Below are 13,586 nucleotides of genomic sequence, written 5' to 3' on the forward strand. Positions count from 1 at the left end.
GAGTGCCGGGAGGGGGATACAGGAGAAAGTGATGTGCTCCCCTACAGGCCTTTGAGGGTTCACTACCATACAGGGCTTTTTTTGTAGAAAAAGCCCAGCAGAAACTCATTAGCATAATAGGCCACACCCAACAGCAGAAACTCATTAGTATATTGGGCCACACCCTGATAGCACATCACACTAGCATATTAGGCCACACCCCATGTTACCAGAAGCGTGGTCATCCAGCCACACCCACCTTTTGCTTCTTATTCTATTTACTTTGTTTATTGTCAAAACCCAGGGCTTTTTTTTGTAGCAGGAACTCCTTTGCATGTTAGGACACACACCCCTAATGTAGCCAATCCTAATGAGTTTCTGCCGTTGGGTGTGGCCTTTTATGCTAATGAGTTCCTGCTGGGTGTGGCCAACGTGGGAGCCAGCCGGAACTCCGTTCCTGTGTGTTCCTGCCCCAAAATAGCCCTGCTACCATATAAGTGGACCTGCCTCAGGAGCCAGCAGCACAAATCTGGGGCATAGTTTTCCTAGGCACAGGCTGCAGTGCAGAGCTGAAGGGAGGTGGGGGTGGGGGAGGCAAATAAAGGTAGGTTGGCTGTTGGGAGGCACGGGGAGAGGGAAGCATTAAAAGGGGAGAGGCTGTGGGGGCTGCCAGAGAATGGAAACAGGAAACAGCGGGGGGGTGGGCAAAGAGTTACCCCCGCAAGCCTTTGTGGGTCCCCACTTATTTTCTCATATTGTCATTCCAAAGGTAGGCACGCACAAGCAGTAGGCCACCTTTACCAAACAGTTCCAGTGTGCAGCAAGCAAAATAAACATTCAACATTACCATACTGCATCTCCCTTTGATGGCCTTCTCATGTCCCGGACTCGTGGTTTTTAATAGATGAGTTGTTTGGACAGCGTAGGAGCTTTCTGAGGTCTGAGTTAACAGAATATTTACATCTGCAAAATAATCACCCACCCTTGGGCAAAGGGCTGATATCTTTGATCAGCCACAAAACTTCATCCCTGCACTCCTGACCTGACACCTATCTGGGTTAAAGAGAGAAAGTTTCCAGGCAGTGTGCATATGTATAACAACCAGTTTTCAAAATAAAAATCCATCTATTTTTTTCCACTGTTTTTCAAGGGCTCCTTCTAAATGAAGGGACTTGTTTTCAAAGAGATCTAACATTTAGCTGCCGTGTCCCAATATACCATGAATTCAACATTATCTTTCAAGCGGGGACATAAAGATCTCATTTCTATTTAAACCTCAAGAGATGGGGGAAAGCGTATCACACCCAGTATTTGCCATATTTCAGTAAGAGATGCACTGTAGGCAAATGCCCCCCCCCCTAAAAGCTACATTTATCAGTGAAGATGTTGGTATGCAGAGATACTGGTATGTTGGCATCCAGAGATACTGTTATTGAATATATTTCCAAAAGACTTTGATAAAGCAGATAGGTATTTGATAATTCATATGTCGACAGATGCGAGGATAGTACATGCCAAATATTGGAAAATAATGGAAATACCAACTAAACAAGAGTATGTGAACAAACTATTCAAAACGGCGGAAAATGACAAACTGACACTTGAAGAAGAAGAAGAAGAAGGAGAAGGAGAAGAAGAAGAGATTGGATTTATACCCTGCCCTTCACTTGGAGTCTCAGAGCGGCTTACAAACTCCTTTCCCTTCCCCTCCCCACAACAGACACCCTGTGAGGTGGGTGGGGCTGAGAGAACTCTGACACAAACTGCTCTTTTTCAAGGACAGCTGTGCCAGAGCTTGTGACTGACCCAAGGTCACATTTTTACAGCTTTTAATGAGCATTGACACAATTGACAATAACAAGTAGTTGAGAGAGGCAGAAACAAAAGGCAGAAAACGTATTATTCTTCTCCCTCATCTTCCCATCAGCACTGTCTGCCCCAACCTTTTCATAATCCTTCTCTAGGGCAGCCATGTCCTCCCGAGCTTCTGAGAACTCCCCTTCCTCCATCCCCTCCCCTACGTACCAGTGGACAAAGGCAAGCTTGGCATACATCAGGTCAAACTTGTGGTCCAGGCGAGCCCAGGCCTCAGCAATGGCTGTGGTGTTGCTCAGCATGCAGACGGCATGGTGAACTTTGGCCAGGTCGCCCCCAGGGACCACTGTGGGGGGCTGGTAGTTGATACCAACCTTGAAACCAGTGGGGCACCAGTCCACAAACTGGATGCTGCTGAGATGAGAGCCGGCACAGAATGAACTTTTCAAAAAACTTGGAAGAGATTCTATGATTGGTATAATGTAAACGCAACTGATAGATAAATGTAGTAATTTGAGAACACACAAAAAAAGATAAGCTTAGTAAAATAGATAATGAATTTAGAGATTTAATAAGCAGAAGAAGTGATAAAAGTCTCTTGTTATATGTTATTGGGGGTAGTTGGGTGTTGTTTGTATGTGTGTTTGTAGTATATAATGAAAAAAATACAATAAAAGTGTACCCTCGGGTACTTTTAAAAAAAAAGATGTTGGTCTGCCAGCAAACAAAATGCGGGAGGGGGAAGGGAGGACTACATTTAGGGCAAGCCAAGCCCCAGTGGCATTACCAGCATCTTAGGGATTTGCCTTGGATTCATCTGCTGGCTGTACAGGTCTGGGAGGCCATGATGGGTATAAGCTATGCCTGCTGCCTTCTCTTGCACTGTGAGCCTCAGCACTGCAGCCAGTGCCTCGATTGCTTGGCCAGAGATCTGACTCTGAGTGCCAAGTAAAACAGAGTGGTGTGCCAGGCAGGGCGGGGCAGTTGCCTATGGCTGCTATAGCGAATGATCTGAAGATGTGGTTGAGTGTGCTTTCATTTCCAGAATGTTACCATCCTGGATCCACCACAGACCCCCACACAAAAAAAATATACAGAGGAATTTATCGTGTGTGTGTTTCAGGACACTATTGCTTTAAAATTTTCTTGGTTAGAGATTCCAATTATCGGATGTTCCCTGTTTCCCCGAAAATAAGACCTACCCCAAAAATAAGCCCTAGCAGGATTTCTATGCATTTGTGGTATAAGCCCTAGTGTGTCTTCTTGAGCAAAAATAAATATAAGACCGTGTCTTATTTTCGGGGAAACACGGTTTTTGCAGTAGCCATTTTCCAAGATGGCAGATTTGGTTATTTCTATATTTAAAATTCACAGAGGATGCTCATCTTGGTGTCAAAAATATATGCTTTTAGGTCAGTAAAGCCAAATACACTATTAGTTGTAGAGACAGTGATTGATCCTGTAGCCACCATTCTGCAAGACACAGGGTTGCCGGGACTTATCTGGCTGCTGGCAGGGGGGGCGATCCAGTCTTGCTCCGGGAGGTGACATCACCACACCGGGCATGTCGGGTGGGACGCTGTAGCATTTGGGGGGGAAACTCTATGGTGACCAAATGCTAGAGCATCCCCCACATGATGTACCCGATGCGATGACATCACCTCTGAGTGATATCACCATGCCGGACAAGTTGGGCGGGACAGGGCTGGCTGGTGGGGGATTGAGGCCCCCAAAATCAAGGGACAGAGGCCACCCCCATTGGGGGGATGGCAACCCTAGCAAAACAGCAGATCTTTTTTCACATTCTTGTAGAATGCTCATATTGGTGTCAAACTGTATGTTTTCAAGGTTGATTAAAAAGAAGAATATACTATTCATTTTGTTAGCCAGGGCACTTTTTGTAGCAGGAACTCCTTTGCATATTAGGCGACACACCCCTAATGTAGCCTATCCTCCAAGAGTTTACAGAGCTCTTCTTACAGGGGCTACTGTAAGCTCTTGGGCGATTGGCTACATTAGGGGTGTGTCGCCTAATCTGCAAAGGAGTTCCTGCTACAAAAAGAGCCCAAAACAAACCAAAGTATTAATTTTAAGCTGTATACCCATCTCCTGATTAGCGTAGCAGATTTCAAACTATTGAACTTTCCGTTTGAACGCATTAACTGTCTTTGGATAAGGGACACGCTGTATTTTATCAGTAGGACTATTAATAGTATATTTGGTTTTATCTAGTTCCTCTGGAGGAAATGGCAGCTTTGGAACACAGGCTTCATGGCATCACATCCCAGTGGAGCTTCCTTCCCAAACTCCACCATTCCTGGGCACTGCCCCAAATCTCCAGGAATTTCCCAAGTCTGAGTTGACAACCTTAGTCCATACATGTCTCAGTTTACAGTCCACTGTGACACAGAAACATCTTCAATACATTGGTGGAGCCGGCAAGTGTTAACTAAGCCATTATTTGGACCCATTCACAAGAACAGCTGCCAAGACAAAAAGTGATATAATCATGTGAAACTTCCTTTATAAAAAAAAAAAAATTCCTGCACCCTGGTTTAAGGAATACTATTAAATCAGAGAATAAATAACACACAAAGAAAGAGACTGAAGAATGTTGTGGTTTTCAGCATTAGATGGTTCCACTTGAAATAAAGGTCAGATGTTACCATCATTTTCTTTTACTAGGCTGTATCTCCCGCAAACAATTGGGGAAAAGCTGTATAATTTCCTCAAAGGGATATTAAGTTGGCCAGAAACCTAAGCTACCTTCTAAGAATTTCATTAATCTTTTAATTATGTTTTGCTAACAACTCCAGTGGTTTTTGTAATGATAAAATGTGGCTTGCGATGGTTATGTGATTTAAAACCACTACCACCACTTTCCCCAAAAGATTTTTTTAAAACAGAGAGGAAAGCCCCATTCATGCTATCCATCAGATTCTGTTTAAATCTTGAAAACATGTAAAGTGTACATCAATTGCGGTAAGCATAAAATGTTTTAATTCCACAAGGACTGTTTTGCACTGCCTTACATAGTAGCACTACAAAATATCCTTCAAGATCTTGTCTAAATGAAGAAGTGCCTCTGATATTTCCATCTGATTTGCATTTTGAACGATGCTGCATCTTGTTCTTCAAATATATTCAGTCTTTCTCTTGTTCCATTCAACCACACTTGGGTAAAAGGGCCTTTCACGTACAAAAGTAGAAGCCTGTCTCAAGAATAACTCAATAGCTAGTACACATGCTCTCATTCTTCCATAGAGCTATTCAATTAGCCCACTTCAATATACCCAACAGACCAAGTGACCTCTAATCCACCCAATTTCCTTGTTTGAATTACTTAGCTGATTTCTGTCCTACCCCTCTGCTCGGAACAGTCTGCAATATTATCAATAGAATGCAATTTCTACTAAAAAAGTTAATACTGCCAAAGCTAAAAGCAGTGAAACACAATACGGAGCAGTAAATTAGGCTAAAAATATACAGTGTGGTGTAGTGGTTGGAGCTAGGGTTGCCAACCCCCCCAGCTTGGCAGGGGTCCCCCGCTTTTGGGGGGCTTATACCCACCACCGGCCAGCTGGCCACCGGGGGAAGCCCCGCCCCCAAGCCCCAACACCCGCAGCCACCCCTCTCCCTTCTCTCTTGAGAGAGAGGAGGGAGAAGGGTGGCTGCAGGCCACGCACCTGATCTCCGTGGAGATTGGGGGCACAGGGGGGAAATGCCGGCTCCGTGCACTTAAAGGGGCCCCTTTAAGTGCAGGGAGCCGGCGTTTCCCGCGCACCCGATCTCCACAGAGATCTCGTGCGGGAAACGCCGGCCCCGTGCACTTAAAGGGGCTCCTTTAAGTGCAGGGAGCCGGCGCCGCTGGAAGATCGGGTGGGCGGGGGACATCCCGAAAGTGACGTCATCACGCCAGGATGCCCCGCCCCCTCCAGGAACGCCCCCCAAAGTCCCCCGCTGGGGGTGAAGATGGGACTTGGCAACCCTAGTTGGAGCATTACACTAAGACTGGTGGAACCCAGGTTCAAATCCCCCCTCTGCCATGAAGTTCCTTGGGTAATCTTTTGGCCAGTCATTCTTTCTGGGCCTAATCTGCCTTATGAGCCACTTCATTGTGCTTGGAACTTGTCACAGGCTGGGCTTGGGATGAGAGGCAAAAGTCAAGTCCAGTCCGAGGTCGTTGCCAGGAGAGTCAGAGCGGGAGCCAAATCGTGAGTCCGAAAGAGGTGTTATGCAAAGCAGGGGTCATGAATCTATAGGGTTGCCAAATTGTTTTCGGCCAGGAGCGGGGGGTTCCCGGCTGGCGTCCGGGGTGCGCGCGCGCGCAAAGCGTGCACACGCACTGCGTGTGCGTCACCCGGATGTTTTCCCCTCAAATGGCTGTGGCCCGCCCCCAGCGTGCGACGTCACATCCGAGTGACGCGCACACGGAGGTGGGGTTTCCCCCGGGCCCAATTTTTGTCGCGTCAAAAATCAGGCCGTCAAAGCGGGGGATTCCCCGCCCCCCAGCCCCATTTGGCAACCCTAGGAATCCAGGAATTCGAGCCAGAGTGTGGGTCCAAGGACAGCAGACAAAAGTGGATGTGAGGCATGCACGGAGATGACTCGTTGCTTCCATGAGAGCCCAATGCTGAGTGGGAGTTATATAGGCCTCTGGCCAGGCTTCCCGTGGCGCTAGCGGCACTCCTGCTAATACTTAGGACTTGGCACTTGCCTTCTCTAAAGGTAAAGGTAAAGGTTTCCCTTGCTCGAAAGCCAGTCGAATCCGACTCTAGGGTTGCGGTGCTCATCTCCGTTTCAAAGCCGAAGAGCCAGCGCTGTCCGAAGACGTTTCCATGGTCATGTGGCCGGCATGACTAAACACCAAGGCGCACGGAACGCTGTTCCCTTCCCACCGAAGTGGTACCTATTTATCTACTTGCAATTTCTTGCTTTCGAACTGCTAGGTTGGCAGGAGCTGGGACCAGAGACAGGAACTCACTCCATCTTGCGGCACCCGGGTCTTGAACTGCTGAACTACTGACCTTCCACAGCCTGCACAAATAGTTGCCCCGGTTTCACCCCACAGTAATAATCGTGGCAAAGCATCGTTTCCGCATTTGTTGCCATGGGGTCTGTGTTTGGGCCGAATCCCGTGCACTCCAGGTGACGTCATTGCCCCAGGCACTTTGGGCATAATGGGGCTCTTCAGGGGTGGGGCTCCCCCCAATGGCCAGCTGGCCGGCAGTGGATTGGGGCCCAAAAAGTGCGGGAAACCCCACCCCCATCGAGGAGATGGCAACCCTAGGCAGATATCTAAGGTGGGATTAAAAAAAACCCAAAAGTCCAAAGGCTCCTTAAAGACTAACAACATTAGTTCCACCATTCCACCTTAAACACTAACAACATTAATTCCTCCATGATATTTTGAGAATCAGAGCTCTCTTCTTCAGATGTAATGGAAAGAAAGAAAATAATTTTCCTCATATTTATCCAGAAGATTAAAGAAGCAGGCAGGGAGATGTTGAGAAGTTCAGGTGAGATTCAAACCATGGAATCTACACTCTACCTCCCTGGGTCTGCCAGACTTCCAATATAGGAAATTTAGCAAAACACAGCACAATAAAATAAAGTAAAACACCCAAAAGGCAGATAAGACAAGAATGAGCTGGTTAAATAAAGTTGACTAGAAGTCCAACTAAGGCCATTTCCAAATTATGCAACATTTGTCAAACACTACTGGCACAGATAGTTCTCTTCTGGATCCCCAAAACGACCATAATTCAACACCCTTCATGCAGATCTACCCACATGAACTTGATATAGCAGCTGTTCCAACCACAGTTGTGCCCGTGCTGTAAGTGATCTTTACCATGCTGTAAGAGATTGGAGGAAATTCCTAGGATTCACCTGGGAGTTACATCACATGCTCCGTAAACTACGCCTTCTCCCAGAACCGCCCACCAAATTTCCTGGCATTTGCCTAAGAAGTTTTGAGAGCCCTACTATACACAATACAGGCTGGGTTTCTCCAGGTCAGCTTCCATAAAACCTAACCCGGAAACAAAAGAAAACAAAAATGTGCATCCCACCCCCAAATTAAAAAAAACAAATCTTTCTTTGGCTACAATGCAGGTTCTCCATAGGGTCATCATCACTTCAAACCATGTCATCTAATGTCAAGAGACCTGACATCTTTATCCAGATCTTTAATCTGAAAGAAAAGCCTGACAAGACCGCCTTTTAAGTAAAAAGCAGCTGTTCGCTTTTGGCTTCTATGAAGCAGTTGCTGGAACTCAGTGCCTGACAAAGTTTTGCTGGCTTGTATTTTTTTTAAAAAAACCTGTGCTTCTCTCCTCTTGGGTTTTCAAAGTCTGTTCCCAATAGGAAAAGAAAACAATATATTCCAAATGAATCATCAACACAAAATAAGCAAGAATGGGGAATAATATGTCAGCCACTTGTGCAGAGGTTTTTAATCTTAAATTAAAGAAAAGGGGGGGGGGATCATCTCTCCTTATATAAAATTGAATAGTGGGTGCCAAAGTTCTAATTCTAAAATGCACTCCCTTAGTGTATGGCTGATGGCACTGCTCCTCAGCATATATCACCACCAATCAGAAGGCAAAGCCCGGGTCCCGCCCACACCACAACTGCTGCGACAACCTGGTCTTTTGCATATGGAAGCTGATTGGACTTCACTCCATTCCACACCTCAAACTCCCCCCCCCCGGCAAGGCAGTTGGAATGTCAGTTGCATATGGAACCTGCTGTATTCTGGTGGTGTGCAGGTCCCAGGTTCATGTTTTAAAAGCAGACTGACACTGTTTGCCCAAAGCCAGAGCACTCTCCCAGAGCCTCTTTCTAGCTCCCGTTGTATTTATTTCCACAACGGGCCTTATTTCTAGTACACCAATAATCCGAGGATAAAATTAGTTTAAATAAATTTGTCTATGAATTACTCAAAGCATCCACTGAGAAGTCAAGGTAGAAAGAAGCATTATACATGTGGGGAGGTGTTTATCTTATGAGTTCCCTGGATACAGTTGCTAGCACATGGCCCCGAAATAAGAACCTAAAGATACTGGCACCATTAAAGTGACTGGCAACGGGTTTCCACAGGCCCAAGATTCCCCCCCCCCCAGGCTAGCCCAGTCTCGGAAGCTAAGTAAGGATGGCCCCGGCTAGAAGTTGGATGGGAGACCTCCAAAGAATACCAGAGTCGCGACACAGAGACACTCTCTGAACGTCTCTTGCCTTGAAAACCCTACAGGGGTGCCATAAATCAGCTGTGACTCAATGTCACTTTCCACCACCCTAGTGCCCTCTGAAGTACATATAGGGTGGACAAAATGCACCCGTGATGTGACCAAAATGGAGCACACGTCTGAAATTTCACAACCAGAGTTATTTACTCTGATCAAAACATTTTTTAAAACCCGGCTGTTGACACATATCTTGCATTCTGTGGATTTTTAAATCAAATAATCTCATTTCTTAAAAATGCCAACAGCTGTTTAATCCCAGACAATATTTTTTTTTAAAAAAAAAAAACCCAACAACACAGTGTTTTAATGATGCTTGGAACATCCACACAGAAAGGGGCTTAATCCGATACATCTTGTGCAAGTATCAGATGACAGGGTCTGGGCTTTTTATGTCTTCTCAGGCAGCCAAAGAAGACGGGTTTGCAAAAGGAGGAGCCAAGTTATCCACTAGAGCAGCTGAACACATAAAGGACACCCGTTAAAATGTACTCCACATATGGAATATGATTGGGAAAATATACATCACACATGCACAAACTCTGGACGCCTCCGCCCACATAACAAGCAAACTCACTCCACTAATCTCTTCAACAAGCTCTTGGTGTCTCACAAATCCCCACACTCTCCTGCAAAACTGCATCACCCTCAGCTTCAGCTTCCCGTCTCCATATTCATTCACTCCACCGCACAGAATTCATTCACTTTATCCAGTCCTCATGTGCACTTTCCTACTGTATTCTTCACCTAATAAGATTGTCTTCAGCATTTCCAGAACTGGGACCCAGCCAGTCCTGGAAATGCTTCCTGTCACATGCTTGTCGCTTAGTGGGCTCCCCAAGGCCAGTGTTCAGTTCAGTTCAGTTTATTGTAATTAGCCATTGGCCGTTACAAGGTCACAAAACTCTCAGCAAGAAAAATACAGATTATGAACAAGCTGTAGGCTAATATCAGAATATACAGAAGTACCGACAGTCAGTAGCAAAATATGACTAATTTAATACAATAACCTAGATAATGCCCCTTCCCATTTCTTTGCAGCAGTAATGAAACTTTGTAAGAAAGATATGCATCAGTGTCAGATAACAAAAATGAGATTTGATCCTCAACTGGGTTTATACTAAGACCAGATAAAATACCAGCTAAAAATTTAGCCCTTGGACTGGAGTAAGAACATAAGAGAAGCCAATGCTGGATCAGGCCAATGGCCCATCTAGTCCAACACTCTTGTCACACAGTGGGCAAAAGAGGATATAGTGAGGTAGGTCCTCGAGTACAGGGGTGCCACAAATACATAGATGCCCAAGGCCAGTGAAAGGTGGGTCCCAGTTCTGGAAACTCTGAAAACAATCTGTTAGATGATGAATCAGAATCACAATATGAGAAGAGGTGGAACGAGAGTTACAACCTCACCACAGTGAAGGATCCTTCCAATCACCACCCAGTTTCAAACTCGTAGTTTCTGGGAAAGGTGATTGAGAGAGTGGTAGCCGAGCAGCTCCAGAGTTTCCTGGATGACACATTGGCACTGGACCCAATCCGGTGCGGTTTTGGCCCCAGCCATGGAACAGAGACGGTGCTGGTCACCCTTGCAAACCATCTCCGCAGACAGCTGGATCGAGGCAGGTCAGCACTGCTGTTGTTACTTGACCTCGCAGCAGCGTTCGACACAGTCGACTATGAGCGTCTAACCCACTGCCTTGCTGACATGGGAATCCGTGGGGCAGCCTTGAAGTGGCTCACCTGGTTTTTCATTGGTTGGGGACAGAGGGTAGAGCTAGGGGAGAGGGTGTCAACTAGGTACTCCTTAACATGTGGGGTTCCTCAAGAGGCTATCCTGTCCCCGATGTTGTTTAGCATCTATATGCACCCCCTTGCCCAGCCGGTACAAAGTTTGGGTATGCTAATTGCACTCAGCTATATCTGTTAATGGATGGATACCCAGACACCGCCCCGCAAAATTTGGCCGAAAGTCTAAAGGCTGTGGTGGGATGGTTGAAGAAGAGTTAGCTGAATCTGACTAAGATGGAGGTTCTGTGGTTGGTGGGTGTGTGTGTGTTGGGGCTGGAGCGCCAACTTCCCACCTCTGACAGCGTGCCGTTGTCACCAGCACAGACTGTCAGAAGTTTGGGCATGGTTCTGAATGCCTCCTTATCTATGATGGTCCATTAATATTGCCAAGCTGGCATTTCTCCTTTTGTGCCAAGCACGGCAGCTGGCCCCTTTCCTGTCTCGCCCTGATCTAGCCACAGTAGTCCACGCAATGGCCACCTCCAGACTGGATTACAGTAACTTGCTTGACGCTGGCCTGCCCTTGAGACTGATCTGGAAGCTCCAGCTGATCCAGAATGCAGCGACGTGAGTCCTGACAGGAGCACCATGGGGACCTGATGAAGTTCTGCAGGGCCTGCAAGGCAGAGGTGTTCCACTGGGCCTTTGGTTGAGGACAGCAATGGGCTTCCTCCTACTCCCCCCCTCCGCTCCCACCTATCTTCCTAAGAGACCGGGACGCAAGTTGAAATTGTATATACTAACTCCATCTGAATATTGTTCACTATGAAATTATTTTAATCAGCTTTTAAGTTATTGGTATTGTTTGGTTATATGTTTTATTATCGTTGTTCATCACACAGAGCCTCAGATACTGAGCAATTTATACATCCAATTTATACATAAATAAAAAGTGGTGTGGCCTGGATTTTAGTCAAGAATGAGGCAGGCTTTAGTAGGGATGCCAGACTCCAGGTGGGACCTGGGGATCCCCCAGAATTACACCTCATCTCCTCACTACAGAGATCAGATCTCCTATTGAAAATGGCTGCTTTGGAGGTTGGAGTCCATGGCATTGCACCCCACTGAGGTCCCTGTCCTCCCCAGGCTCCACCCCCATATCTGCAGGAGCTCCCAGTCTGGAGCTGGCAATCATACCCCGACTCCCCACCGGTGGCCGGGGAGCTTTACATTTTCAACTGGCCAGCCCTGAGCTACTGTGATTAAAAACATATAACATTTATAAGCAACAAACAAATAGTCAGACCAAATTACACTCAATTATATAAGCATATCCTTGATCACTTTACATTTTTCTCCTCATGCACACATCCAGTCTCCCCCATCGCTCAGTGTCACAATTTCATCAAGAAATGGCATATACCTGTTCTGATGTTCTTGTAAGACTTGATAGATGGTAATCAGAAAAGTCTGATTTTTAAAGCCTCCAAAGACACAGTCTTTATAGATTCGGAACTCAGCAGCAGTGACTGTCTCTCCTTCAGGAATCTGAGACAAATTAAATTTGAACTCCTTGTGGTGTCGCTGATAAGGTGCGAAGTCCTTGTCATATTCAACTGTTTTTAAAAGGACAAAAAAGAAAAACCAATTCAGTGGAGTGTTCCCATATTCCCCCCCACTGTATATTTCAAAAAACGCAAATCAAAATGATTACAAAAAGTGCCCCAGAATACGTTCGGCACCACAAACATTTTAAATAAGTATCAGATTCCAGTGATGTTGTCATCGCTGCCATCAGATCACCTTCCCCCTTTTTTAAGTGGCACGGTCAACACTAGCAATACTGTGCACTAGCACTAAATTGAGAACAGTCACTTGTTTTTTTAAAGAAGACGGATACAAGATGGCTACTGATCATGTGTTATCCTGCGCCATTTTGAGTAACACATCGATGAAAGTCCACTGCAGTAAACACAAATAAGAGTGATATATACAGCAAAACAATGTGGGGGGGGGGAGATTCCCCACTGCTGGCTACTAAAAATTACATATCACCCTGGGCGAAAATCGCCCTATAAGTGCTCTGGGGGAAAAAAAAACCCAAAACAACGAAACTCCGACATTGACCCGACATGGAGAACATGACTTGCGGAGCAAAAAATTAGAAACATTGGAATGCAATTGTATATCCAAGGGAAAGTACACATGCGGAATGGGCCAGAGTTGACCCTTCAAAGGAGCTATTTCCTCCGGGGGAACTGATCTCGGTAGTTTGGAGATTAGCTGTAATTCTGGGGGGTCCTCAGGTCTCACCTGGAGGCTGGCATCCCTAGCCTAGATCCATCAAAATATTGCCACACATTCAGAGATGTGGGATAGCATTAATGAGAGTGATGTCTTTTTCTTTTTTTTTTAAGGAAGCTTTTAACACCACTGAATCCTTTGAAAGCTATGTCATTAAACTTCTACAGAAGAGGAGTATTCCACATTATAATTTTCAGTAAAATACTGGATTGATCCAGAGTGCATGTACCATATCACAAAATGCACAAATACAACAATGCAAAGAAGTTTTCTTGAAAGCATTAACACCTACCATTCACTTAGGTTTTGCTTAAATATTGCAGTCCCTTCACACACACACACACACACACCAGCCTTAAAAGCTCTATCAACCCATCACATTATATCCCCTAGAAACAAACTTTCAGACCAGTGTTTCTCTGGACCCGGTCACATGGGAGGATTTGCCCGGCGGAACGGACAGATTGAGGGCGGATTATACCAATGCGATCAGATGCCAACATCTGGCAA

General features: G+C 45.8%; 1 protein-coding gene across 1 annotated transcript in view; it reads right to left on the minus strand.

Moving 5' to 3' along the window:
- BMP6 (bone morphogenetic protein 6) overlaps positions 1 to 13,586 on the minus strand; it is a 53,630-nt gene that overhangs the window by 33,273 nt on the left and 6,771 nt on the right. Inside the window, exon 3 of the mRNA XM_015424147.1 lies at positions 12,196 to 12,388. Coding sequence (XP_015279633.1) covers positions 12,196 to 12,388 — 193 coding nt within the window. The remainder of the gene's footprint in view (positions 1 to 12,195; positions 12,389 to 13,586) is intronic.

The sequence above is a fragment of the Gekko japonicus genome, unplaced genomic scaffold (assembly GCF_001447785.1).
Source record: "Gekko japonicus isolate JY-2015 unplaced genomic scaffold, Gekko_japonicus_V1.1 scaffold1317, whole genome shotgun sequence".
In the NCBI taxonomy this organism is placed as follows: Eukaryota; Metazoa; Chordata; class Lepidosauria; order Squamata; family Gekkonidae; genus Gekko; species Gekko japonicus.